Below are 25566 nucleotides of genomic sequence, written 5' to 3' on the forward strand. Positions count from 1 at the left end.
TCCGAGTTTAGTGACAACTACCTCAGAGATTGTAAGCTGGGTAGTCTCAGATCAGATCACTTTTTTTTATCAAAGGTTCAAGCAAACCCAAATACTTTTGCAAGAGACATTTCAGAATCCCAGACAAATCCAGTACGATTGCTGGATCCTTTGAATTCGACTGAACTATAGCACAGATCTGCAGTCCACCATTAGAATACTGTGGGTGTGCTGTATAAGCCATACCGCCCAAAATAGTTCTAAAACAGGAGAAGCATCCTCGTTTAGGAATGTGGTATAAAGTGAAATGGTCTGGGAAGAGTCCTACATTTGAACAGTTCAAAATAGACGTAAAGGGGTATTTACGGACTCTTTCGAAATGTAAGAACAAGCTGTGCAGACCTTATCTTTACTTTGTGTAATCATTTTTCATAAAGTGTCATTGTATTATAGCATGTGCCCCTGACGATTTTCTTGATACGTTATATGTGCTCTTGTTTGTATTGTATGTAGTTTTGTTGTTCAAATAAAACGTAAAAGACACAACTTTCCGGATGCGGCTGCTGTAAAAATAAAATGACATCAAGGATGCTGTACGCAGAGGTCTGAAACCTGCTCAAAAGAAGATTTTTATCAAGAGGTGTTAAAGAAGTAGAGATCTCGCCATGAGAGGGGAAGCATCTCAGAAAAAGCAGGTGCAGTCGGTTCCACGGTCATAACGCCACTAATTCGGGCGACAAGAGCAAAACCCACCCGGCTTCCTCCGGGCAAGTAATGAGACAAAGAGACAGTGCACAGCGGGTAGCGTGGCCGAGCGGTCTAATTCGCTGGATTAAGGCTCCAGTCTCTTCGGGCGCGTGGGTTCAAATCCCACCGCTGCCAGGTGCTTCTGTCGAGACCCCCTTTCAGCTGGCTTCAGACGAAAGGGAGGGAACTGCTTTTTGGCAGTCTCTCGAGAAACTAAGCAAAGTGTTTAAAGATACTTTCTCAGCTTGACATCAAGGCACAAAACAAAAACCTTCTTGCGTCCTCTCAACCCAAAAGCGCTTTGTCACTTTTTGCGTTATGCAGGGAACGATGTCTGCCCAGATCACTTTTGTGTCAATGCAAATCGTAGTGTGCCCTCCGTTTTAATGTTGGCTGTGCTGGCGTGCTGCTTCTGTCTGTGAAACTTGAATGTTCTGCTTCTTCACACCAAATCGTCGGCGGGGGTTGAGCTTGTTAAATCTTTGCGCATAGCGCTCCTTTGGAAGTACTTTGTCCAAGTTCAAAAGCAATCGTGGGATTTACTTCATGCGTGCAAAAAGCATGCCTCGCACGACAGATTTAAATGGGGAATGGAGCCTGCTTCTTGCTGTTTTTCCTGTGGTTGCAGTTACAAAGTTGATCGTGCTTTCACATTCTGTTAACAGTATTCACTGGCTGAGCTTTATCAGTTGGTTCGTAAAGGAATCTCTGCTTCGGCTCCAGAAAAGTCATCTGTAGTGTGTTTTTTTCCGTGCCCATGGCAGTCTTTTAAAGCTGGTAGTAATGGCGGCGAAGTTAATTTTTTATCCTCTTTAAACGAATAAGGACGGGCTGGGGCGAGCTCCATTTACCACTCTTTCAGCTAACCGCCAAACTCGCGAACTGATTACACTGCAGAGCCACAGGCGCCTCGCTTTTCTCCATTCTCTGGGTTAGGGTGAAAAAAAACTTTGCTGGTATTAGCTGGCCTGCTGGGAGTACCTCTTCTTCACTGATAAGCAAGATTTGTGTTTCATCTTTCGCAAGCTGTATAGATTTCTTTCAAAACAAGTTGTTCCAGAAAGGAAACGGACACTTGCATTCACCTGAATTAAAAGGCATGGGATTTGCCCATAAGGATAAATTCTGTACAGTAAGACAGGAAGAAAGGCACCGCTGGGAATCGAACCCAGGATCTCCTGTTTACTAGACAGGCGCTTTAGCCAACTAAGCCACGGCGCCGGCGAAGTGCTGTCCTTTGACAGCCACTTGGACACGTCTCTACTGCTCTGAGACATCTGCGTTCGGTGTGCACCGAGCCTGCTCGCCTTGCAAGTTGCCTCATTTACATGCGATAGTTCCACCACTAAGAGAAAGGATGAGAAATGGCTTTTATCTGTCACTCCGCTGTGTTCCGCTTTAGACAAAGGGGGGAAAAGACTTCTTTCATCACACGTTTTGCACTGTTTGCGGTGTTTGCAGTGCTCTTTCTTAAATGAAAACCAGGAATCGGCACCATATGAGGTGAGACTAGATAATATTGGAACAAGTAATGGCGGTAGTAATGGCGGCGAAGTTAATTTTTTATCCTCTTTAAAAGAATAAGGACGGGCTGGGGCGAGCTCCATTTACCACTCTTTCAGCTAACTGCCGAACTCGCGAACTGATTACACTGCAGAGCCACAGGCGCCTCGCTTTTCTCCATTCTCTGGGTTAGGGTGAAAAAAATTTTTTGCTGGTATTAGCTGCCCTGCTGGGAGTACCTCTTCTTCACTGATAAGCAAGATTTGTGTTTCATCTTTCGCAAGCTGTATAGATTTCTTTCAAAACAAGTTGTTCCAGAAAGGAAACGGACACTTGCATTCACCTGAATTAAAAGGCATGGGATTTGCCCATAAGGATAAATTCTGTACAGTAAGACAGGCACCGCTGGGAATCGGACCCAGGATCTCCTGTTTACTAGACAGGCGCTTTAGCCAACTAAGCCACGGCGCCGGCAAAGTGCTGTCCTTTGACAGCCACTTGGACACGTCTCTACTGCTCTGAGACATCTGCGTTCGGTGTGCACCGAGCCTGCTCGCCTTGCAAGTTGCCTCATTTACATGCGATAGTTCCACCACTAAGAGAAAGGATGAGAAATGGCTTTTATCTGTCACTTTTCATGTCAGAGGATCTCAATCTGCTTTCCCTGTACAAGAGGATGTCCAACTCATGTAGCTAAAGACGTAGACGACAGTGCTCCACTGAAATCTTGATCTCACAACCCTCGGCATGACTCCGCTGTGTTCCGCTTTAGACAAAGGGGGGAAAAGACTTCTTTCATCACACGTTTTGCACTGTTTACGGTGTTTGCAGTGCTCTTTCTTAAATGAAAACCAGGAATCGGCACCATATGAGGTGAGACTAGATAATATTGGAACAAGTAGCCTCGCCATTCCATGCGTGACGTGAGCAAAGTGTAATTCCTGTCTTTATAGTGTGCTTGTTAGAGACATAGCTGGCACCCAGAGCGCTTTAAATCCGGGAGTCAGCAGCCCAAGACAAGAGAGTTTCCTTCGTCTATGTTTTTTGCGTGAAGGGGGAAACCATGCGTGTGCTGCAAACGATCTTAGTATCGAAGTGCCGTCCCACATAACCGATCCAAACAATCTGCTTTACAGAGGAGCACTGCCGGAGCTTATCGTTGGCAAACTGAAGACCAGGCTGACCTCTTCTGTGACTCTTGAACACTGAGTCTCAAGGTTGTGAATTCAAGCTCCACGCTGGCGGGAAATTCCATAGGTAATGATCACATTTTCTTGCATGCTAATCAAAAGAAATATTAAGAAACTTTTCCCGATACCAGTTTTTTACAAAAGTAAAGGCACACGGCACATGTGTGCCACATCACGTCCGAGTTTAGTGACAACTACCTCAGAGATTGTAAGCTGGGTAGTCTCAGATCAGATCACTTTTTTTTATCAAAGGTTCAAGCAAACCCAAATACTTTTGCAAGAGACATTTCAGAATCCCAGACAAATCCAGTACGATTGCTGGATCCTTTGAATTCGACTGAACTATAGCACAGATCTGCAGTCCACCATTAGAATACTGTGGGTGTGCTGTATAAGCCATACCGCCCAAAATAGTTCTAAAACAGGAGAAGCATCCTCGTTTAGGAATGTGGTATAAAGTGAAATGGTCTGGGAAGAGTCCTACATTTGAACAGTTCAAAATAGACGTAAAGGGGTATTTACGGACTCTTTCGAAATGTAAGAACAAGCTGTGCAGACCTTATCTTTACTTTGTGTAATCATTTTTCATAAAGTGTCATTGTATTATAGCATGTGCCCCTGACGATTTTCTTGATACGTTATATGTGCTCTTGTTTGTATTGTATGTAGTTTTGTTGTTCAAATAAAACGTAAAAGACACAACTTTCCGGATGCGGCTGCTGTAAAAATAAAATGACATCAAGGATGCTGTACGCAGAGGTCTGAAACCTGCTCAAAAGAAGATTTTTATCAAGAGGTGTTAAAGAAGTAGAGATCTCGCCATGAGAGGGGAAGCATCTCAGAAAAAGCAGGTGCAGTCGGTTCCACGGTCATAACGCCACTAATTCGGGCGACAAGAGCAAAACCCACCCGGCTTCCTCCGGGCAAGTAATGAGACAAAGAGACAGTGCACAGCGGGTAGCGTGGCCGAGCGGTCTAATTCGCTGGATTAAGGCTCCAGTCTCTTCGGGCGCGTGGGTTCAAATCCCACCGCTGCCAGGTGCTTCTGTCGAGACCCCCTTTCAGCTGGCTTCAGACGAAAGGGAGGGAACTGCTTTTTGGCAGTCTCTCGAGAAACTAAGCAAAGTGTTTAAAGATACTTTCTCAGCTTGACATCAAGGCACAAAACAAAAACCTTCTTGCGTCCTCTCAACCCAAAAGCGCTTTGTCACTTTTTGCGTTATGCAGGGAACGATGTCTGCCCAGATCACTTTTGTGTCAATGCAAATCGTAGTGTGCCCTCCGTTTTAATGTTGGCTGTGCTGGCGTGCTGCTTCTGTCTGTGAAACTTGAATGTTCTGCTTCTTCACACCAAATCGTCGGCGGGGGTTGAGCTTGTTAAATCTTTGCGCATAGCGCTCCTTTGGAAGTACTTTGTCCAAGTTCAAAAGCAATCGTGGGATTTACTTCATGCGTGCAAAAAGCATGCCTCGCACGACAGATTTAAATGGGGAATGGAGCCTGCTTCTTGCTGTTTTTCCTGTGGTTGCAGTTACAAAGTTGATCGTGCTTTCACATTCTGTTAACAGTATTCACTGGCTGAGCTTTATCAGTTGGTTCGTAAAGGAATCTCTGCTTCGGCTCCAGAAAAGTCATCTGTAGTGTGTTTTTTTCCGTGCCCATGGCAGTCTTTTAAAGCTGGTAGTAATGGCGGCGAAGTTAATTTTTTATCCTCTTTAAACGAATAAGGACGGGCTGGGGCGAGCTCCATTTACCACTCTTTCAGCTAACCGCCAAACTCGCGAACTGATTACACTGCAGAGCCACAGGCGCCTCGCTTTTCTCCATTCTCTGGGTTAGGGTGAAAAAAAACTTTGCTGGTATTAGCTGGCCTGCTGGGAGTACCTCTTCTTCACTGATAAGCAAGATTTGTGTTTCATCTTTCGCAAGCTGTATAGATTTCTTTCAAAACAAGTTGTTCCAGAAAGGAAACGGACACTTGCATTCACCTGAATTAAAAGGCATGGGATTTGCCCATAAGGATAAATTCTGTACAGTAAGACAGGAAGAAAGGCACCGCTGGGAATCGAACCCAGGATCTCCTGTTTACTAGACAGGCGCTTTAGCCAACTAAGCCACGGCGCCGGCGAAGTGCTGTCCTTTGACAGCCACTTGGACACGTCTCTACTGCTCTGAGACATCTGCGTTCGGTGTGCACCGAGCCTGCTCGCCTTGCAAGTTGCCTCATTTACATGCGATAGTTCCACCACTAAGAGAAAGGATGAGAAATGGCTTTTATCTGTCACTCCGCTGTGTTCCGCTTTAGACAAAGGGGGGAAAAGACTTCTTTCATCACACGTTTTGCACTGTTTGCGGTGTTTGCAGTGCTCTTTCTTAAATGAAAACCAGGAATCGGCACCATATGAGGTGAGACTAGATAATATTGGAACAAGTAGCCTCGCCATTCCATGCGTGACGTGAGCAAAGTGTAATTCCTGTCTTTATAGTGTGCTTGTTAGAGACATAGCTGGCACCCAGAGCGCTTTAAATCCGGGAGTCAGCAGCCCAAGACAAGAGAGTTTCCTTCGTCTATGTTTTTTGCGTGAAGGGGGAAACCATGCGTGTGCTGCAAACGATCTTAGTATCGAAGTGCCGTCCCACATAACCGATCCGAACAATCTGCTTTACAGAGGAGCACTGCCGGAGCTTATCGTTGGCAAACTGAAGACCAGGCTGACCTCTTCTGTGACTGTTGAACACTGAGTCTCAAGGTTGTGAATTCAAGCTCCACGCTGGCGGGAAATTCCATAGGTAATGATCACACTTTCTTGCATGCTAATCAAAAGAAATATTAAGAAACTTTTCCCGATACCAGTTTTTTACAAAAGTAAAGGCACACGGCACATGTGTGCCACATCACGTCCGAGTTTAGTGACAACTACCTCAGAGATTGTAAGCTGGGTAGTCTCAGATCAGATCACTTTTTTTTATCAAAGGTTCAAGCAAACCCAAATACTTTTGCAAGAGACATTTCAGAATCCCAGACAAATCCAGTACGATTGCTGGATCCTTTGAATTCGACTGAACTATAGCACAGATCTGCAGTCCACCATTAGAATACTGTGGGTGTGCTGTATAAGCCATACCGCCCAAAATAGTTCTAAAACAGGAGAAGCATCCTCGTTTAGGAATGTGGTATAAAGTGAAATGGTCTGGGAAGAGTCCTACATTTGAACAGTTCAAAATAGACGTAAAGGGGTATTTACGGACTCTTTCGAAATGTAAGAACAAGCTGTGCAGACCTTATCTTTACTTTGTGTAATCATTTTTCATAAAGTGTCATTGTATTATAGCATGTGCCCCTGACGATTTTCTTGATACGTTATATGTGCTCTTGTTTGTATTGTATGTAGTTTTGTTGTTCAAATAAAACGTAAAAGACACAACTTTCCGGATGCGGCTGCTGTAAAAATAAAATGACATCAAGGATGCTGTACGCAGAGGTCTGAAACCTGCTCAAAAGAAGATTTTTATCAAGAGGTGTTAAAGAAGTAGAGATCTCACCATGAGAGGGGAAGCGTCTCAGAAAAAGCAGGTGCAGTCGGTTCCACGGTCATAACGCCACTAATTCGGGCGACAAGAGCAAAACCCACCCGGCTTCCTCCGGGCAAGTAATGAGACAAAGAGACAGTGCACAGCGGGTAGCGTGGCCGAGCGGTCTAATTCGCTGGATTAAGGCTCCAGTCTCTTCGGGCGCGTGGGTTCAAATCCCACCGCTGCCAGGTGCTTCTGTCGAGACCCCCTTTCAGCTGGCTTCAGACGAAAGGGAGGGAACTGCTTTTTGGCAGTCTCTCGAGAAACTAAGCAAAGTGTTTAAAGATACTTTCTCAGCTTGACATCAAGGCACAAAACAAAAACCTTCTTGCGTCCTCTCAACCCAAAAGCGCTTTGTCACTTTTTGCGTTATGCAGGGAACGATGTCTGCCCAGATCACTTTTGTGTCAATGCAAATCGTAGTGTGCCCTCCGTTTTAATGTTGGCTGTGCTGGCGTGCTGCTTCTGTCTGTGAAACTTGAATGTTCTGCTTCTTCACACCAAATCGTCGGCGGGGGTTGAGCTTGTTAAATCTTTGCGCATAGCGCTCCTTTGGAAGTACTTTGTCCAAGTTCAAAAGCAATCGTGGGATTTACTTCATGCGTGCAAAAAGCATGCCTCGCACGACACCTCTACATACTCGACCACCACTGCATCACACAGCTGCCAGCGCACCTCACCGTGCCACATAGCTGCAAGCGCACCTCACCGTGCCAGGCCACCACTGCATCATACAGCTGCCAGGGCACCTCTCCGTGTCAGGCCACCACTGCGTCACACATATTTCAGCGCCATATATTTCATGGATATTATGGAATATAATGGATGGATATCTTAGTTATCTTTCTAGTTCACAGGTTTGCATGCATAATTTAATTTTGAAAGCCACTGAGACATCAGGTACTACTGTTGTATTTATGAAAAAGAAACAAAACAAAAAACATACTAACAACTATGCCATCCTACTCCTTAGTTAATACATTTTATTATTCATCAACAGTTAACATTGTTAGCAAAATATTTTGAATTATATTTAACCCTATTTTTTCTTTAGTTTTGTATTTAACTTATTATATGATAGTCAGACTTAATGTATATTTGAACAATGAAAATATATTTTTACAAGATTTTACATTAAGCACTTAAAATTAATATGGTTCATAATAGTAAACTGTAAAATGCTGTAACAAGATCGGTTAAACTGTGAAGAAAATGCTTTCAGAGAAAATGTTTCAGGTGTGAAGAACATAGATCTCCAATGCAATTTCAACCAAACCTGTTCCCACACACCCTGCCCCCACTACCATTAGAATATACACAAACATTTTAGCGTTTCATTCTGAGCAGAAGACCCTCACACCTGAAGAGTGCTGGCTGTGGCGATTTAAACCGGTTTTACAGGTTTCAATCACAGACCATGTGACATGGGAGTCAGGAAACTAACATTTCATGGATTTGATAACGCTATAAAAACGCTATAAAATAATGTGACTAGGCACAGAACAAGTTTAAAGCACAGTACAAAAATAAATGCTGACCATGACTTTAGAAGCATAAATTGCCTTACACTCAATTTAAACACAAGCTGTCTTTAGCCCTCTAAGCTGGTTCATAAAGAAATGTAGAGTTCCAGGCTCAGAACACACAGCTTCATTAGCGAATACATATGCAGGACAACTAGAGAAGACGTTTTACAGAGGATGGATTTTTAGAAACATCCCATCAGTGACATCACTGAAGTCAACTCCTAGGTACTGTAACTGTCGTGTGGATAGTTTCACAAGAATCAGACAAAGGTTTAAGCATCGCTTGTTCTAGATAAAACTGCAAAAAAAAAACAACAACCAATAATGTACTTCTTTGCGGCTCTGTTTGCCCAAATCATATATTCACAACGTGAAATCTAGAAAATAATATTACGTAACCAAAATCCGCAATATGGAAACAGAACCTGTGTAATTGTTGATAGATGATGTACTCGTAACATTTTTTCAAGACGAACAACAACATTTAAAAAATGACTTCTATGTACTTGATATCTCTAATCAATCCACGGGTCCCAGCACAAAACGAAACTAAAACAGATACCGTTTCGCGCTTCTTATTAGTTGCTCAAAAAGTAATTTGACCATATGAAATGCATAATATAAACCTAGAAACATATACGTGAGCAGTACTTAAGCACTGTAGTATCGGTGTTAAGACATACCTTTCAAATACTGTAAATCAAGTTAAAAATATCTCAAGACCGATTCTGGTCATAATGAAACCATGTTTCGTGTATGTTTTCTTTTTCATCTTGAAATAACTCATTTCTAAATACCTTTTTCACTGTTAACATCTTGTAGCAACTCTGCGACAAAATATACACTCTGACAGTTCATCCTGCTACCAACATTAAATAAAACAAATCTTAAGATTTCTATATTTATGTCTTTATTTAGTGGTTTCATTAGTGACAAAGGCTAAACTTTCTTGGAAAAATGTATTTTATGTGTTGCGGAAAAAACTGACTTGCTTTAACAAAATATGTTTACAAATCCTTTCACCTGGCATTTTCGTAGTTAGAAATTATGGAACGCTCTGTTAAAAGCAAGGGAGTTTTTATGTCCGTTGCAGTTCTTTTGCAACATGAATATAATTATATCGTTATTAATTTCTTGAGATACGCGATTCCATATTATATTCCCTTTTAATCAAATTCTAAAAGTATGCTTGTTGACTCCGGTATCGCGTTAGTTAAAGACTTCGAAGCTTACAATGTTTATGAAGAAATGAAATACTGGTGTGTATTTTTTTCTTTAAAGTACCGAGACCAGCCATATACTGTATGTTTATGTTCCAAAATTAATATCGTTTATGGCCTTCACACGCGTTACAGTATGCTCCTATTCTTTTTATGCTCAGAAGAGCCCACACACTCAGCTCTTAACCCCAGTGTGCAGAAAGGGTCAAAACGTGTTTCTCAGCAGAAATAAACATGTTTCTGCAAGTTTGGTCAACCCCATGTAAGTTATGGGGCAGTAACAGCACACTTTTCAAAACGTGTTTTTCAGCCCGAAATAAACGCGTTTTTTCAGACAACTGAATCCCCATGTAATAATATTTCCCTTCAGTGGTAAAATGAGATATGAATATTCAATACTTAAATGGGCACAGTTAAGACATTAAATATACATATTCATACTGTATACAGTTTGCATACGGTAATATGTTTATGTTACGTGATTAAAAAATAAATAAATAAAAATGAAAAGTCCAGCACCAGCTGGATTCGAACACACAACCTGCCAGTTGGTAGTCACGCACCTAGACCAGTGGGCCAAAAGAGAGCTCACATGAATACATAGGCGAAACAGCCCTACAGAGCCCTGTCGCAGTACATGGATATAATCATACCGTTATTAAATTCTTGAGATACGCGATTCCATATTATATTCCCTTTTAATCAAATTCTTAAAGTATGCTTGTTGACTCCGGTATCACGTTAGTTAAAGACTTCGAAGTTTACAATGTTTAGGGAGAAATGGAATACTGGTGTGTATTTTTTTCTTTAAAGTACCAAGACCAGCTATATACTGTATGTTTATGTTCCAAAATTAATATCGTTTATGGCCTTCACACACATTACAGTATGCTCCTATTCTTTTTATGCTCAGCTACTCAGATTTCCCTTCAGTGGTAAAATTCAATATCTACAACGGGCACAGTAAAGACGTTTACAGTAAGTCTTTCTATGACAGACCAACGGACCACGAGTGCCCCTGTCGGTCAACCAATCACATACCGCGGTATTTTGCGTCATCGCGCGTCACGATGCACGACGCCGTAGCCAATTACCTCCGGTATGTGTCTGTACCGAGCACTTTGAATGGCTGCATCTGTAAGGAGATTGGAAAATATAAGAGCGTCTGAAACGTATAAGTACAGTACAGGTGGACGTAAAAGTAGTTAGATAAACAGTTTTTGTATTTTTATACAATTAGTTGCAATAGTGGAAACAATTTGGATTTTTTTGAATGTCTCGAAACCAGACATGCTGAAACGCTGTAGGTTTAGAATCGAGATTGGGGAGAATAACGTCTTGTGAGAAGATCTGTTACCTAACGATTAGATCTTGTAAATCCCTTGTAGCCTCCCTAAGTCTGTCCCAGTCCAGTGGATAAAAATGTATTGTTAATGGAGTGTTGGTTTCTCTGTTAGGGGATACTGGAGCACTACTGTCATGCTTGTTTCACTCCTCTGTTCAACAGTGTGCTATAGAGTAATGTATATGGGGAGACGGCAGGAAGCCACAGGAGTATTGGGGCAGCAAGTTTTACTTGCCGAGTACCAGATTTTAATGGGTGGTTTTATCCCAGATCTATTGGGTTGGAATATTATGCATTACAAAGAATGACTATCCAGAACAGGGTATCACATGGCTTCAACTGACTGTGATCACTCAGTATGTTGATGGTATTCTGAGTTCTTCCCCTGACGAGGAAACCCACAAGTCTGAGTTGCTTCAGCTTTATAGTGTCTAATATTAAGCAGTTATAATAAGGCCCTTTTGTGTCGAGCATTGTGGAATTTTAACAGGGCCAGGGTGCAATGTTTTTACGGGGTGAGCACAACTTTTAACAGATCTGCTTAAGGGGGGAGTGCAGTACAAGGACAAGATTGCCTTGGTTCCAGCAGCAAAAGCCGCCTGTAATAATTTGAAACAAGCTCTCTTACAGGTGCTGAGACTGGGGTTTCCTCAGATGGATCAACCATTCCTTTATATGTAAGTGTGGACAAAGGGTTACTGTATATGTATATAATGTATGTATTTGTTGCATGTAGGCCACAATTCTGGATGGCTATGGAGAAATAGGATTCTCTCACAACGGCAGGGACTCCAGTTAAGAATACTGGGCTTGTCTCTGAACTGATTTGTAGTTTTACAGCTGCCGACAGAAGCAGCTTGAGTAAGGTGTAAATAACACAATAAATAAAGAATTCCAGTAACTCAAGGTAACAACCATGCAGAAGCAGATGCCAGACGAGCGGCACTGGGAGAGCGGGAGTCTGAGACCCCTGTGAAACCTCTATTGGGGAAAGGGGAGAATTCAGTTTGAGGGCTTTAATAGATGTTTAATAGTGGTTAGAACAAATGTGTAACAATGTGGGGTTGTATAATGATGGGATGTGGGCTGGCACATACCCAAGTGTATGACAAAGATGATCCCGTGGTACGGACTGCCCTTCCCCTTGGATACTGATCTAGGGGCATACTACACTGGGAAGGTGTGCCAGGCTGTAATTGCCTCACTAGGGGTAAGTTAGAAGTCACATTGCCCCCATCACCCACAGTCTGAAAGACCAACTAAGGAAATATCAACTGAAGGAACACCGTGGGTAGATGCTCTACCTGCAGTCCTGTGCGGTTTGCGGGCTGGAGCAAACAGAACTGTGAGACTGAGCCCATTTGAGATCATCACGGGCAGCCAAAGAAACTCCCTGGAGGCCAAGTTTGGCTAAGGCACTGATGAATTAACTAACTCTCTATTAAAGTATTGTAGGTTTGTTAACTGAAGCAGTGCACAGGGCTCGTGAACAGGTGCCGGACGCTTGGGGACCTCCAGTAGAGGGGAGACACGACCGGATACCTGGCGAGTGGGTGTAGGTGAAGGAGAGATACCCTGCCAGACGTTGCAATCCTGCTGGGAGGGACCATATCAAGTGCCACCAACTACTGACTGTGCCATCTGAGTGACAGGATGAGATCGCTGGATCCGCGTATCGCACTTTCACCGACCCACGGCACCAGAGACTGAGTGAACAGAAAGAAGGATGTTGTTACCGTTTCTGTGTCTGATGTTTCCTAAGACCAACAGTGTGCTTGTTAGGCCTGAGGAGCATTTCTGGGGATATGGTATCAATACATTCCGGGTGTTGGCATATCTATAAGCCAAAAAATTATAATCGGAGTTGGGTCAGTATTGCTGTTCCAAGATCCTGACGATAGATCTCCACATGGCTGAGGTCTGCGTTTGGGTCCTGGAGTAGGACTTCATGTATTTGTAGGATTAGGGCTGTTTTATATGTATAATTGTAACTATCACTTGTACAAAAACATCAATAACATCTTGTTGTAACTGTGGAACACACAATGTCATGGTAACGCATGCCTGTACATCTAAAAAGGAAAGATCTGCCCTGACATTGTATGTGAAAAAATAGGCAGTCCTGACGTAGGCCATATTTTATAAGGGGGGAATGAAGTAAGAGATAAGATGTAAAAAGGGTTAACGTAAGTCAGTTCTGCCTGAAAATTAGACTTCTAAGCAACAGGGGTTTATGGCAGGAAAGGGGGTTAACTGATAAGGATGCCAGATGCGAACAAGGAACCCCCTGGGGGCATAATCTTAAACTGACCATTTGGCCAGGGCCTCTTAACTGGCCAAATACCATGACCCCCCCCTTACCATAACACCGAATGACGTCTGAAGCAGCAAGGAAGGACTATATAACCTAAAAGTTTGTACCGGCACATCGAACAATACTTCGGTTTTGTTGTTTCTTGCGGGAAACAAGACTTCGGCTTTATTGTTCCTTGCATGCAATAAACTCATCTGTTTTACTTCATCTTGGGATCAAGAACCTTATTCCTTCTGTTACAACAGTACCAAACGCACGTTCCTTCTGTACGCGGAGCCGATCATTTGCAATTGGGCTGTGCCGACAGACCAGGTCGAGCTCTGTCGGCTCAAAAGCAGCGCAGGACCTGCAAGTACAACAGAAAGATTAGCATCCAGCGGGGGCCTCTTAGTGAGCCCAAGAGCTCATCAAGAATCGGCTCCAGCAACAGGGCTGGGCGCATTGTTCCATTCTCCGACCACTCTCGGTGTAAACAAGTCCCTCCGGGTCTCTGCTTGAATTGCACTTTCCTGCGTTTGCTTTGGTGTAACTGGCTTCCCCTGCATAGGCGAATGTGAAGAAGATCCTTAGTAAGTCATTGAAGAAAACCGAGAAGAGGTCGAAGTGGCCCCTGTCGTTCATCAACGATCCAGTCAGGCAGTACTCCTCTGTAAAGCGCCGTTCGTTCACATCGATTGGCTTTTTCTTGCCTTCATTCGTGCAAGTAGTAAAAGCAGACGCCCCTATTCTGCCGTGACCCGGATTCAAACCGGGGTTGTTGCGGCCACAACGCAAAGTACTGACCACTATACGATCACGGTGAGTTACCGATACACATGTAGCAGGGCGGAAAAGGATGTGCTCTCTTCGTGTGACATAATTCGGAAAAGTCCTGACATTGCATTTCAACTGAGCACCAGTATACATCGACCCTTCGACACTCTGAGTGACAACTCTCTTGCGTGTGCTCATATTTATGTAGTTTGCTTACATGATGCCCAGAACAGCAGGGTTGTGTGCTCCCATATGGTTTAGCGGTTAGGATTCCTGGTTTTCTCCCAGGCAGCCCGGGTTCGACTCCCGGTATGGGAACGTGTCAGTTTTGCCTCCTGCTTTCCAAAAGATCAGCACCGTGTACGAAGGAGCCGCATTAAAACTACTCGAACGTGCGAGAAGAGGGGGCGCTTGTTTCCAGCCGAAACTTCTCGCGTGTGAGACGAGCTGATCATCGCTGCAGGAGGGTTACTCTGGTAGACAGGGCTGACCTTCGGCAATAGGATTTATAGTCTCCAAGATGATATTTGCACTTTCTGGAGAGGCGATTTTCTCCACTTCAGTAGCCCGATTTCGTCGATTGCGTGGAGAGGGCTGTAGAATGTGGCGCCACCTTTCCTGCTCCGTCCATGACAGGCGTGCTGGTCTCTGGAGAGAGAGCACGGTCCATCAGCGCACTCCAATAAAGGCACTGGAAGCAGCTGAATCGCATTGGCAAAGCTCAGCGCTGGGCCGCTGGGCACGTCTTACCATCGTTTCCGTAGTGTAGTGGTTATCACGTTCGCCTCACACGCGAAAGGTCCCCGGTTCGAAACCGGGCGGAAACAGACATCTTTTGTCGCCAGGCACAAAAGGGGATTGGGGATTCGTCTAGCGCTGTGATCGAACAGACCCACTCACCTCTTAGTGTGGCAGGATCTGCACAGTGCATGTCACAGCGCATCCTGCTTTCACTTCAATGCGCGTCCTGATGTACCCCAGTCTCCCGCGTGACAGGTGACAGGTCCTATACTAACGAGAAAGACATCGCTCTCTCCGACCCCCGGCATCGTGTCCCGACCCACCGTGCTGGAAGCCGACGCGTGCTGCGATTCCTTTACGGAGCAGAAATGACAACCGAGGAGCCGAGAGATCATTTCAGCATTTCGCGTCTGAACGGAAAACACAAACGACCAACTCGGAATGACTTGCCTTTGACGCTTTTCAAAGCGTTCTTTGTGCACGACGACTGCGCCGCCTAGCAGATACAAATGGGTTGTACAACTTTGAACTAGCAAACGGAAGAGGGCTAAGCCCCCTCTCTTTTAGCCCAGGTTCGATCTGTCTCCCAGAATCACCAGGGCGCACACACACACACACCCGTGCCGTTGAAGTGCTCTGCTTCATTTCTAAGGGCAACTCAACATTCACTCCTACCCCGAGTGCAGAAAAGACAGCATCCACAGCAACAACAGCTCAGGTCTCTGCACAGGAGCTAAGCTGCCCTCATCTCCTCTGCTCTGCGGCTCCTGCGGAGTGGAGTCCTGCCTGGAGCCGTGTTTGCAGGCGGCGGCTCCCCGCGCCCTGTCTGTGCGTCGTGTCCAAGAGCTCCTGGGAGGAAGAGAGAGCCCTCCCACTCAGGGGCTTTTCCACGGTCTGTGTGAGGAGGGGCGGGTGTGTCCAGTAGCTTATCGAGCGGAAGCCTGGGGCGGCGGAGAGCTGTGATCGTGCAGACCTTGAGGTGTCACCTCTTTGTCTGCTTTCCCGCCCCCCCTCCGCCCAAGCTCTGCTCCAAAGTAGCCCGGCAACCCCTCACACCTGCACGTGTCACAACCTAAGGTGCGGTCATGAGACACCCATGTCCAAGTTGGTCGTTCATGTTTTCCGTTCAGATGCGAAATGCTGAAATAATCTCTCGGCTCCTCGGTTGTCATTTCTGCTACATAGAGGAATCACAGCACGCGTGTTAAAAGAAGACTGTGATATTCGGTGCGTCTTGGATTAGACGAGATTAAAGAGTGAGTAGTTTTGTTTTTCTGTTTTTCGGTGCAGGACTTGGTCCCTGGTGTTGCTTTAGCAGGAGCCACAGCCATGACACAGTGCATGTACAGCTCAGTCACTTCATGCTGCAAGAGGGAAGGTCACAGCATTAAGGGATCAAGGCCAATAGAGGGATAGAGAAGGACCTTCTGCCATCAGTGAAGGCAAGCTGGCAGCTCTAGGCACTACAGCTGCCACAGTCTGGTTCACATCTAGATCATGGATGAAAAAGCAGACAATGGATCAGTAGAGCGAGAAGGCTGAGCAGCCTTTGAGAGCAATACCTTCCTGGACAGCTTCTTCTGGAAGAGGAAGGCATCAATTGTGAAGCAGAGCACATCCTTCTGCTTGGAGGGGACAAACCTGGACAGGCAGCCATCTGCCTTGCTGTCCACCATGCACCTGGGGACAAGAACAAGGATGAACCCCTGCAGGCTCTCAGGGCTCCTGCCCACCTCCCCTCCCAGAAGGGGCCATACCCCAAATTGTCGATCACAGGGAAACGGGGCTGGGAGTGCTGGTCTGGTTTCTCCGTTACGTAACACGAGTGGATGTACAGCCTCTGCTCCGCTGTGGCAAAGTAGGCAGTGGCCTGGAAGTACATGGGCTGACCCAGGAAGTACTCATCCTTGGGAGAAAGCCGGACCCAGTGGGCTGGAGAGAGAGAGGCAGCATTACACCTGCACACAGCACCCCCTGCAGGCAGGTGGAGCCACTCACTCAAGGAGTTGGTGGTGAGCAGGACAAAGCTGTGCTTGTTCTTCAGGTCCTTGAAGAAGGTCCTTCTCCTGACCCACGTGGGGACATAGCCAACCTTGTAGGAGTAGTGGAACCTGCAGGACAGAGGTGATGAGGGGCATCTGGACACTTTCCCAGCAGCAGCAGAGCCCTGCCTACCTGTTGTAGGAGCACTTGACCGGCACAGAGAAGGGAATGAAGCGATGCACAGGTGCACTGGAGGAGGGCGGGGCATAGCGGAGAGTGTTGGAGTACACCAGGCGGCCCTGGACAACCTGCAGGGTCACAGAGGAAGGGATATTCCCAGGAAAGGCAACCCCGATACTGGCCCTACAGCTCACATCGATACACTGCCTGTAGATGAAGACCCGCTTACCGATCGCTCGGTGCCGCACTCGTGAAGCCCGTAGATGAAGTAGAAGTAAGTGCGTGTGGTTCGGCTGACGCTGCAGTTGCCCAAGGTCACCTCCGACGGCCAACAGCTGAAGCCGAACAGGAGCCGACTGACCCTCACGTACATCCTGCTGGAGTCGCACCACACAGCCACTCCTCGGGTGCCCCCGATGGCCGGGCGAGCCGGCTGCCGCCCTCGCTGGGGAGGAAACAGGACGCTCTTGATGTAGGCGGGTAAGGGGCGGCTGCTGGCTTCGGGCTTCATCTTCTCCTTGTCGAAGTAGGGCGAGTACGCGTCTCTGGACACGGGAAGGCGGCGAAAGTCGGGAGCCAAGGACTGCGAGTCGTTCTCGCTTGCAGACAGGTCTTCGGAGGGCGCATCTGCCAGGTTCAAGTCCTCCAACTGGGCTGCGTCTTCAGGAGCCGGGAGGTCGGCCTGGAGCGCCAATTCCCGAGAGTCCCAGCCAGCCGGCCCGGCGGAGACCAGTGCGGGGAGCCCGGCCCCTGTGTACAGGCACAGCATAAAGAGAAACGAGCGCATCGCCAAATTAACGTCCCGTTCAAATGCTACAGGAGTAAAATAAGTAAACCACAAAACTGTGTTGAAGCAAGAAAGCATAAAATGTGAACGCGGTGACTAGGTTTTTATACTGGCAGGACCTGCTACCGCACACCTGGTCACACTACCGCTCAATCAACACAATCAATTACATACAGAGATCCGGATTGTTCTCAGCGTCTAATTAGAACCTGATTCCAGTCTGAGTCGGGACTCCGTGAAGCCGCCTGAACATTTTCCCGTGTGTATCTGACCTCAGCGGAGGAGTTCCACGCAATTTCGACAGAATTAAATCACCCACACGTGTAAAGTTTGCTCAGATTAATTTATTGTTCAATTAGTTTCTAATTTCCGAGGAAAGTGTGTTAAACTCGCTGTCAGACAGAGTACGGAACATGCGACACGTCCGTCCACACTTTCTTTTATCGAGGGGGCTGATCTATCAACACGTACCGCAATGAAAATAATTTTACTATTTTTCATGTGTAATTGCATGTCATATTAAAATGTGTAATACAAGCATTTCTTTGCTTCCCAGTAAAGAAATACTGATCAGCTTTTGACATGATCTGATAATAATTTGTCTGATTTTCCAGAGATTGCTTTTGCTTCGCAGCACTGAGAACCTATGGAAGCCCGTTTCAGCCAGGGAGTAAAAAAAACGCACTATGGTATCCTGAATTGTGACTTAGAATCATAGAATTGCGACATAAAAACTCAGAATTTTGACTTTATCTCTCACATTTGCGACTTCGAAAAGCCCATATTTTATTGTCTGTCCTTTTGTTATTGTAACGAATTCGGGTTCTAGGGCTTGTGCCCTCTCCGCTCCCACCCTACTTCGTGCCTCACTGTATTGGCTCAAACCCAGGTCTTGCTAGCTAGAACCCGAATCCGTTACAATAACAAAAGGACAGACAATGAAATATGGGCTATTTCGAAGTTGCAAATGTGAGATATAAAGTCGGAGTTGTGAGTTACTAAGTCGCAATTCTGAGTTACTTAGTCGGAATTCTGCGATACCATAGCGCGTTTTTTTGTAACTCCCTGGCGGAAACGGGCTTTCATACATTTCAATTAGTCTGATCAGTGCAGGACAAGTTAATGTAGAATCATTACTATGTCTGTCTCTTGTTTGTATATAAATGAATGTCTTTGACAACTTAATGTTAGTTTTTAATTTAGTTTTACGATGTAGGTCATGTGTTAACATATGCACGAGCAAACGAAATGTCTCACTCCTGATTCAGCTCATGCTCCATAGGAGAGAAGAGATTCCTCCTGCTTCTCGTACAATCATATCAGAACAGAAGCCCGTGTCGCCCAGCTCTGATTCAAGAGCGACTCGCATCTTCAGCCCTTTTTTTATTCGTGATCCTAATTTTCTTTAGTTATGATCAATATTGAACTTTTTCTAAATAAAACGACAATAATCAAACATGCAGGCAGACTTTTAAAAAGTATTAGGAGCTGACAGGGTGCCCCTTTGGAATAGTTGTCAGAAAATGTGAGGAAAGGAAAGGTACGTAAGCTCTCACACAGCATTAGAGATTGGCATCTGATGGAAAAAAAAACGACCTGTCTCTCCGGCATTTAACGGTGCTGTTGTTTTGATTTTACATATTGTTAGCATTTTAATGAATTGTTAAAAGATTGATACACAAATCGCTAAATAAGAAAACGTAAAAACCCTAGCTGTAAGCAATTGGCCGTTCGTATTCCTGAATTTTAAATCCCTGTGTTCTTCTGTATCCGAATGCCTGGTGCAGCTCATTTGAAAGCAGAGTCTACCATTTACAGAAGCGTATTGTTGCCACCAAGGAAAACAAATCCTGAGTTTACAGGAGTAAAAGAGGAAACAAATGCAAACACCGTTTAGAAAAAACACACACGTCTCAGGCCTTAACCATGACAAGGATGGGATTTCAACCTAGACGAGCAGAGCACAATGAATTAGCAATCCAAAAAGTGACTCCTGTTTAATTTTCTTTTCGCTTGCTCGATTTGTAGTACGCTCCTAAATCCTTACAACCGATAAACAAAACGGCTTCATGTGCCACAGCATTCTGCTGCAGGTACCGTGTATTAGGCGAACCCGAATTAAATATTTCAAATATGTGAAGGATTTCATGAAACTTGAAAAAAGATCACAGCCAATGTCAGCAATTCAGAGCCTGTAGGCAGCTTCAACAGAACAAAACGATCTGAAGCCGTAATAATTTCATAGAGTGTATTGTGACACTCTAACCACGTTGTTGCTATTACTGCTACTTCTGCTGCCGTTGCTTTAAACTCTACTCAGCGGGCAAGTAAAGTTGTCCAAAGAATAGACTACTTTGAGCCGTCCAAATTCCATTATGTGAATTTAAGCTTTTTGTTTATTAATAACAGCATTAGTAATACAATGCGTGCTCAGAAACCTTACTTATTAGCTCATGAAGCAATAGTGTTTCAACAATTTGAGGTCTTCAAAAAGTAAACGCTGAAGTTTTTATACTTCATTATACTTCATTATACATTATATACTTTTTTATACTTCACCTGAAGAAGGCTCCACGGCCGAAACGTTGTGTTCTCTTTCTTCTTTTTTTCAGCATGGAATAAACCTATTACTTGTTCCTTTGAAGTTTTTATACTTCCTTGTGAGCAGATCACCTTTGATTTAGAAAAGGAAAACTTACTCCCCTGTTGCTTTTATTGCGATATCTGAATCGAGACCCAAGCGCTAAGAAAGCTGAATAACGCAAAAGTCATAAACCCGATTTTAATGTAGATACACGTTCTAATGCAGCCTTCATTACAAGACAGTCTATTTCTCGAAAGCGTGTTATGTAAAAAAGAGAAAAACGAAAATATATGGATGACAATATTTAAAAGCTGAAGATTTTACTTTTGAGAAATTGTCATTTTATGTATCTAGACGCTTTTCAAGCGCTGCTTTTAGAACTTTGCTGTGCTTCCTGAATCATTTTCAGTGTTATAAACTGGGTGTGGAAGTAGCGATCACTTTGTAGAGCAGTTGATAGACTGGAGCTGTTCAGACTACTCTTGTTATTCCTCAAATGCTTCCATCATTTTTCTTTCAGGCTAGGACGCGAGTGTGTACATGTGTTTGGTTTTCGTTTCACTGATTCTCATTGAAGATTTGTGAATTAACAAGGAAAGAATCAGTTGCCTCGGAAAGCAGAAGGTTTGGTTCTCAACGATCTTGAAGACACGCCCATGTAGTGCAGCGTGTGATATTTGTACTATAAAAGACCAAGTGCTCAAAGTGACGTCTGCGTTTGCCGTTGAAACTTTTAATCTCGGGCGCACTTTTAGAAAGCAAAGATAGAGCAGTTGTGTTGAATCACACTATGACAGCTGTCAGCAGCGTGGCGCAGCGGACGCGTGCTGGGCCCATAACCCAGTGGTCGATAGATCGAAACCATCCTCTGCTATGTATTTTTCATGCACGATTGATAAGCACACCATCAGTTTAATGAAGTGCATTAAAACTGATTTTTTCTCTCGTGTGTATGCAAGCTTCACACTTACGGTACTCTTTCATCTTTACCAATAGCAGAGACCCAAATGTATCTTTGGTTGTTCTGCGATCCTTGATATCCTCAAATCCTTCAAATGAACATCCATATCAAACCAATTGTGTTTATATATATTACAATTAAGGTACATATTAAAAATATCAACGCACATTTGTATAATGCTCATTTAATAATAATTGTCAAAGATTATCAAGTTCTCCAACAAATGAACAAATGATCGACAAATGATGATTAATCTCTTCTTGAATATAATCTCAAAAAAGAACCATTAAGGTTTACTAAGATCAAAGCTTAATCAGTGTATTAAGTTTAGCTTGCATCATAGTAATTGAGCAATAAAGTCTGTCCTAATTAAAGAGTACCCAAAGTTTGAAAGTACAACATAGAATAAAAGTACCTTTAATTGCTCTAAAAAGATTTGTGTCTCCCAGGCACCTCTTTTGTCTTTGATCTTTCTGGTTTGTGCCAGCAAAGTTGAATTCCATCATCAGTTAATTTGTCTTAAGTCTGAAAACCAAATTATGACTGAGCTTAGACATTTCTCAAGCGAGTTTTCACTCAACGTTTATTTACTCAAATATTTAGTATCAAATGTACTACTGTAATCCTTAGATTTTAAAAGACAATTTAGCAGTTTTACACCTTGCAAATTCAGTGGTTAACAAGGTATCTTTAAGCTAAATTTTGTGGATATTTTAACTTGATCAAAGTAAAAATGTAATGTAAAAACATTAAAAAAATCTATAAGCAATACCTTAACAACACTGTGAACACACTTTCTTTGAAATCACTGTTGCCTACTCTCCAAAGTTGGTTTATCTGGAAATAATATTATATTAGAAATAATATTAGAAGCTATTTTTACTACTGGATCTTCACTAATAAACTAATCAGACATACCCATTACACATTTTCACATTTTAACTCCACTTTTCTGCAGTATTTGCTAAGTCCTAGAATACAAAGTGGCAATATTTCAAAGTTCAAAAGTTGTAGTAATTTCTTAGAACATGAAGCTTTTTATAAAACACTTTATTTTGGCATTAAAAAATTAGCAAGATTATACATTATAAACTAAAAATAAGAATTTATGCCAGAGATGGATCCTATTAATCAGATGTAAGCTGTCATATAATGACCTATCTGTAACCTATAATACTATTAGTGAATATTTTCTACACCACAGAGAGAATATAATATCATACCAGTAGGTTTTGATTGTCCATGTTGTCAAGGACTCACTTGTGTGTACAGGACTCTTCCATTGTGCTCAGCCTCTTGATGTGGAATTGGGAGTTCACCAGTTCTGTACACTTTCCCACATGCCTCAGTTCATCTCTGATCTCTATCAGGAGACCCAATCCCCGAAACTCTGAAATCATTCCCATTTTGTATCAGCATTTGTAAGGAATAAGGTCAGGATTTTTTTTACACTATTGTTATATTAGCATTACTGTAGTGTTGCTAATGTGCTACATGCAATTTATAATCCTAAAAATGTATAATTCCCACATTTGTAGTTGATTTTGTGTGATCTTCACCTTCACACTATTTTATATGCCATTTATTGCTTATTAACGTACTATTTTTAATCAAAATAATATTAAGACCTGTATGCATTCAAGTAGTATTATCATTATTTATACTTACGCATCAAAAGAAGATTGCTGAGAAAAACATGACAGTATTTAACCTAAATGGCAAACAACAAATATCAGCAATGCATTGTGGTATATAACCAGAAAAGATGCTGTGTTAGATATGTTTTTAATTTCAATTATATATGCATTTATTAATGTTGTCAATATTATTACAGTTGCAATTTAACCATGGTGAGAATCCCTGCCTGTCATACAGGAGAATGGGGTTTGATTCCTGACAGGGAGCTAAGGAGCTTTAAAGCATCAAAGTGACATAAGAAAAGTCATTGTCAGAAGTGGGATATGAAAACAAGCCACCAGGGGAGACCGATGTAATAACTTCACCAGAAATATATTGAAAACAAATGGGCTGTCACTAAGGAAATTCATAGAGAAATACAGGTCCCACCATAAAACACCATAAGGAGTGCAAAATATGTTAAGTTATTTCTGTACTTCATCAGTGTCGGTAAAAGAGGGACTCAAGGACACAAAGACTCTAGTTTGGGATTCAGGCTGAGAAAGGGAAGTGTGACTTTGGACACAGGGCATTGCATAGAGGAACAAATGGCGCAACGAAACAAAATGCCAAAACCCCAGATTGAACCAGGGACCTTTAGAGCATCAGTCTAAGGCTTTCTCAGCTGAGCTATTTCAACCTCTGTTTACGATCTAACCTCTGCTGTCTGCAGTAGCCTCCCAAAGTTCCAGCATGAGTGCACGAAGAGGAGTGGTAGAGTGTTACGTAATCCAGCTCAGCTCTCTGAAGTTTGGTAGATACATCTTCTTCCTGAGTAATGTAGGATCAACTTCTTCAGGCTGGAGGAAGGGCTTGCATTTCGGCAGTAGTAACTGACTGAGTAGTGACTTCTAGGACCTGGTCTTATCAGGTTGCTTTGCCACATTTGTCAGTTCTGCTGAAAAGACCTGTCTCTAGGAAATTTAGGAAGCAGAAGAACGACTATCTGAAAGGTGACATGATCTGCTGCCTGTTTGATGTGATCATGAATGACACAGGAAATTCGAATTATTGCAATAAGACAAAACAAGATCCATAAAACACTGGCAGAAGTGCAAAATGTGAGAAGATAAAAAGACACCTGTTTCTGCCCGCTTTCAAAAAGGGGATCTTGCCCATGTGTGATGAACGTGATAATCACAATATTACAGAAATGACAGCAGCATTGAACATGGCGAGACGTGAAAGATTGTTAATTCCCTTCAAATACTCACAGTGTGTTTATTCTGCTGTATTAATTTACTGTGCTCATCAGGCAGTTACAAACCTGTTATCTACACACTGCTCCCAGAGCTGGATAGGTGACTCCAAATTCTACAGCTCTCTAGCAAAAGAGGAAGTCAGACTATAGAAATGGAGAAAATCTCCTCTTCAGAATGTGGAAATATATTCCTGAGAGAAGTCCTTTCTCGACGTTCAACACTCTCTGCAAGTCACCCATTCCCACCTTGCGCAGTGTAGTGGTTATCACATTCTCTTAACACACCAAAGGGTTTCAGTTTGAAAGCGGGCGAAAACAAGTGATCACTTTTCGCACATTTGTCACTGCTGAGGTTGCTTTATGGGTCTATTTTCTATACTGTGCTGATCAATTGGAAATCAAATGGCAAAAAAGACCCGTTCCCGCACCTAAGGTCAAATATTAGGAATCAAAACTGCTTGAGTGTATGGAAGCACACAGCTTTATCAAGATTTCCAAGTGCAAGATCTTTTTATTCATAAAAGACCCTATTTATGTTGTATGAGAAATATTAATACAGAATCCTTTTTCACCAAATAAATGGGGTTCCTGACTTCAGAAAGCCTTCTAGACAAATACTAAAAGAGCAAAAATTCAATTTGGTAAATGAAATGAAAACACATACCCTACCAAACCTTGAGTACAGGCCATTCAGGATGATAATACAAAACCATTTATAATTCAACAAATAAAACCTGTCAACTGGTAATCACCACTTATCATAAAAAAATAAGTAGCAATACACAGTAGGGGACTCTTGGGTGCAAGTTAAATCCATGCAAGAAGGGGTTTAGTGTTATATTTCCAAATCAGATATGCAAATGAGAGATCTGGCCCAGCCAATCTCAAAGCTCCCATGGTATGGAATGGAGCTGCTCCCCTCTTCTAGTTATTCACACTGGAGTTAGGTTACATATTAGCACATTTCATCTAACAGTTGCTCCAGAAACAAAAACGTAAACAAATGATCTGGAATGTGACCACACCTATGAGAATGTAGTTCAACAGATAACTTGTAAACCTTGTCATAAGATGTTTTTTGTTCTACAAAATATACTTTATTCTGCAAAAAAAACATCTCAAAAGGAACATCTCACACATATTAACACTCCATGTTATAAAAAACAACGGCGGAACGGAGATTGATTGTCCGTTATCAATCTTTGCGAGTGGGGGCGGATTTGCGCAATTAAGAGAGTCCCTCCAAATCTACCACTTGCTATTGTCCTTTAATCTCTGTATAGGTCCCAAAGTCCATTCCAG

The 25566-nt window shown here is 43.3% G+C and overlaps 1 protein-coding gene and 6 non-coding genes across 7 annotated transcripts; 2 read left to right on the forward strand and 5 right to left on the reverse strand.

Moving 5' to 3' along the window:
* Positions 1-1873: 1873 nt before the first annotated feature.
* Positions 1874-1947, reverse strand: trnat-agu (transfer RNA threonine (anticodon AGU)). The gene has a single exon. It is a non-coding gene; the product is annotated as a tRNA-Thr (tRNA).
* Positions 1948-2626: 679 nt separating this feature from the next.
* Positions 2627-2700, reverse strand: trnat-agu (transfer RNA threonine (anticodon AGU)). Its single transcript has one exon. It is a non-coding gene; the product is annotated as a tRNA-Thr (tRNA).
* A 2769-nt stretch (positions 2701-5469) lies between these two features.
* trnat-agu (transfer RNA threonine (anticodon AGU)) lies at positions 5470-5543 on the reverse strand. Its single transcript has one exon. It is a non-coding gene; the product is annotated as a tRNA-Thr (tRNA).
* A 4750-nt stretch (positions 5544-10293) lies between these two features.
* Positions 10294-17878, reverse strand: LOC148663954 (uncharacterized). The gene is made up of 4 exons (XM_088632870.1): positions 17284-17878; positions 17067-17182; positions 16782-17002; positions 10294-10301 (listed from the first exon to the last, which is right to left on the reverse strand). Exons 1-4 carry the CDS (start codon positions 17839-17841, stop codon positions 10294-10296), a joined length of 903 nt encoding a protein of 300 aa, XP_088488996.1. The 5' UTR covers positions 17842-17878.
* On the forward strand, positions 14397-14468 carry trnae-uuc (transfer RNA glutamic acid (anticodon UUC)). Its single transcript has one exon. It is a non-coding gene; the product is annotated as a tRNA-Glu (tRNA).
* Positions 14905-14977, forward strand: trnav-cac (transfer RNA valine (anticodon CAC)). Its single transcript has one exon. It is a non-coding gene; the product is annotated as a tRNA-Val (tRNA).
* Positions 17879-24843: 6965 nt separating the features above from the next.
* LOC148663957 (U7 small nuclear RNA) lies at positions 24844-24899 on the reverse strand. The gene has a single exon (XR_015939026.1). It is a non-coding gene; the product is annotated as a U7 small nuclear RNA (small nuclear RNA).
* Positions 24900-25566: the final 667 nt, after the last annotated feature.

This window comes from Lepisosteus platostomus, chromosome 5 (genome assembly GCF_059453375.1).
Source record: "Lepisosteus platostomus isolate fLepPlt1 chromosome 5, fLepPlt1.hap1, whole genome shotgun sequence".
Taxonomy (NCBI): Eukaryota; Metazoa; Chordata; class Actinopteri; order Semionotiformes; family Lepisosteidae; genus Lepisosteus; species Lepisosteus platostomus.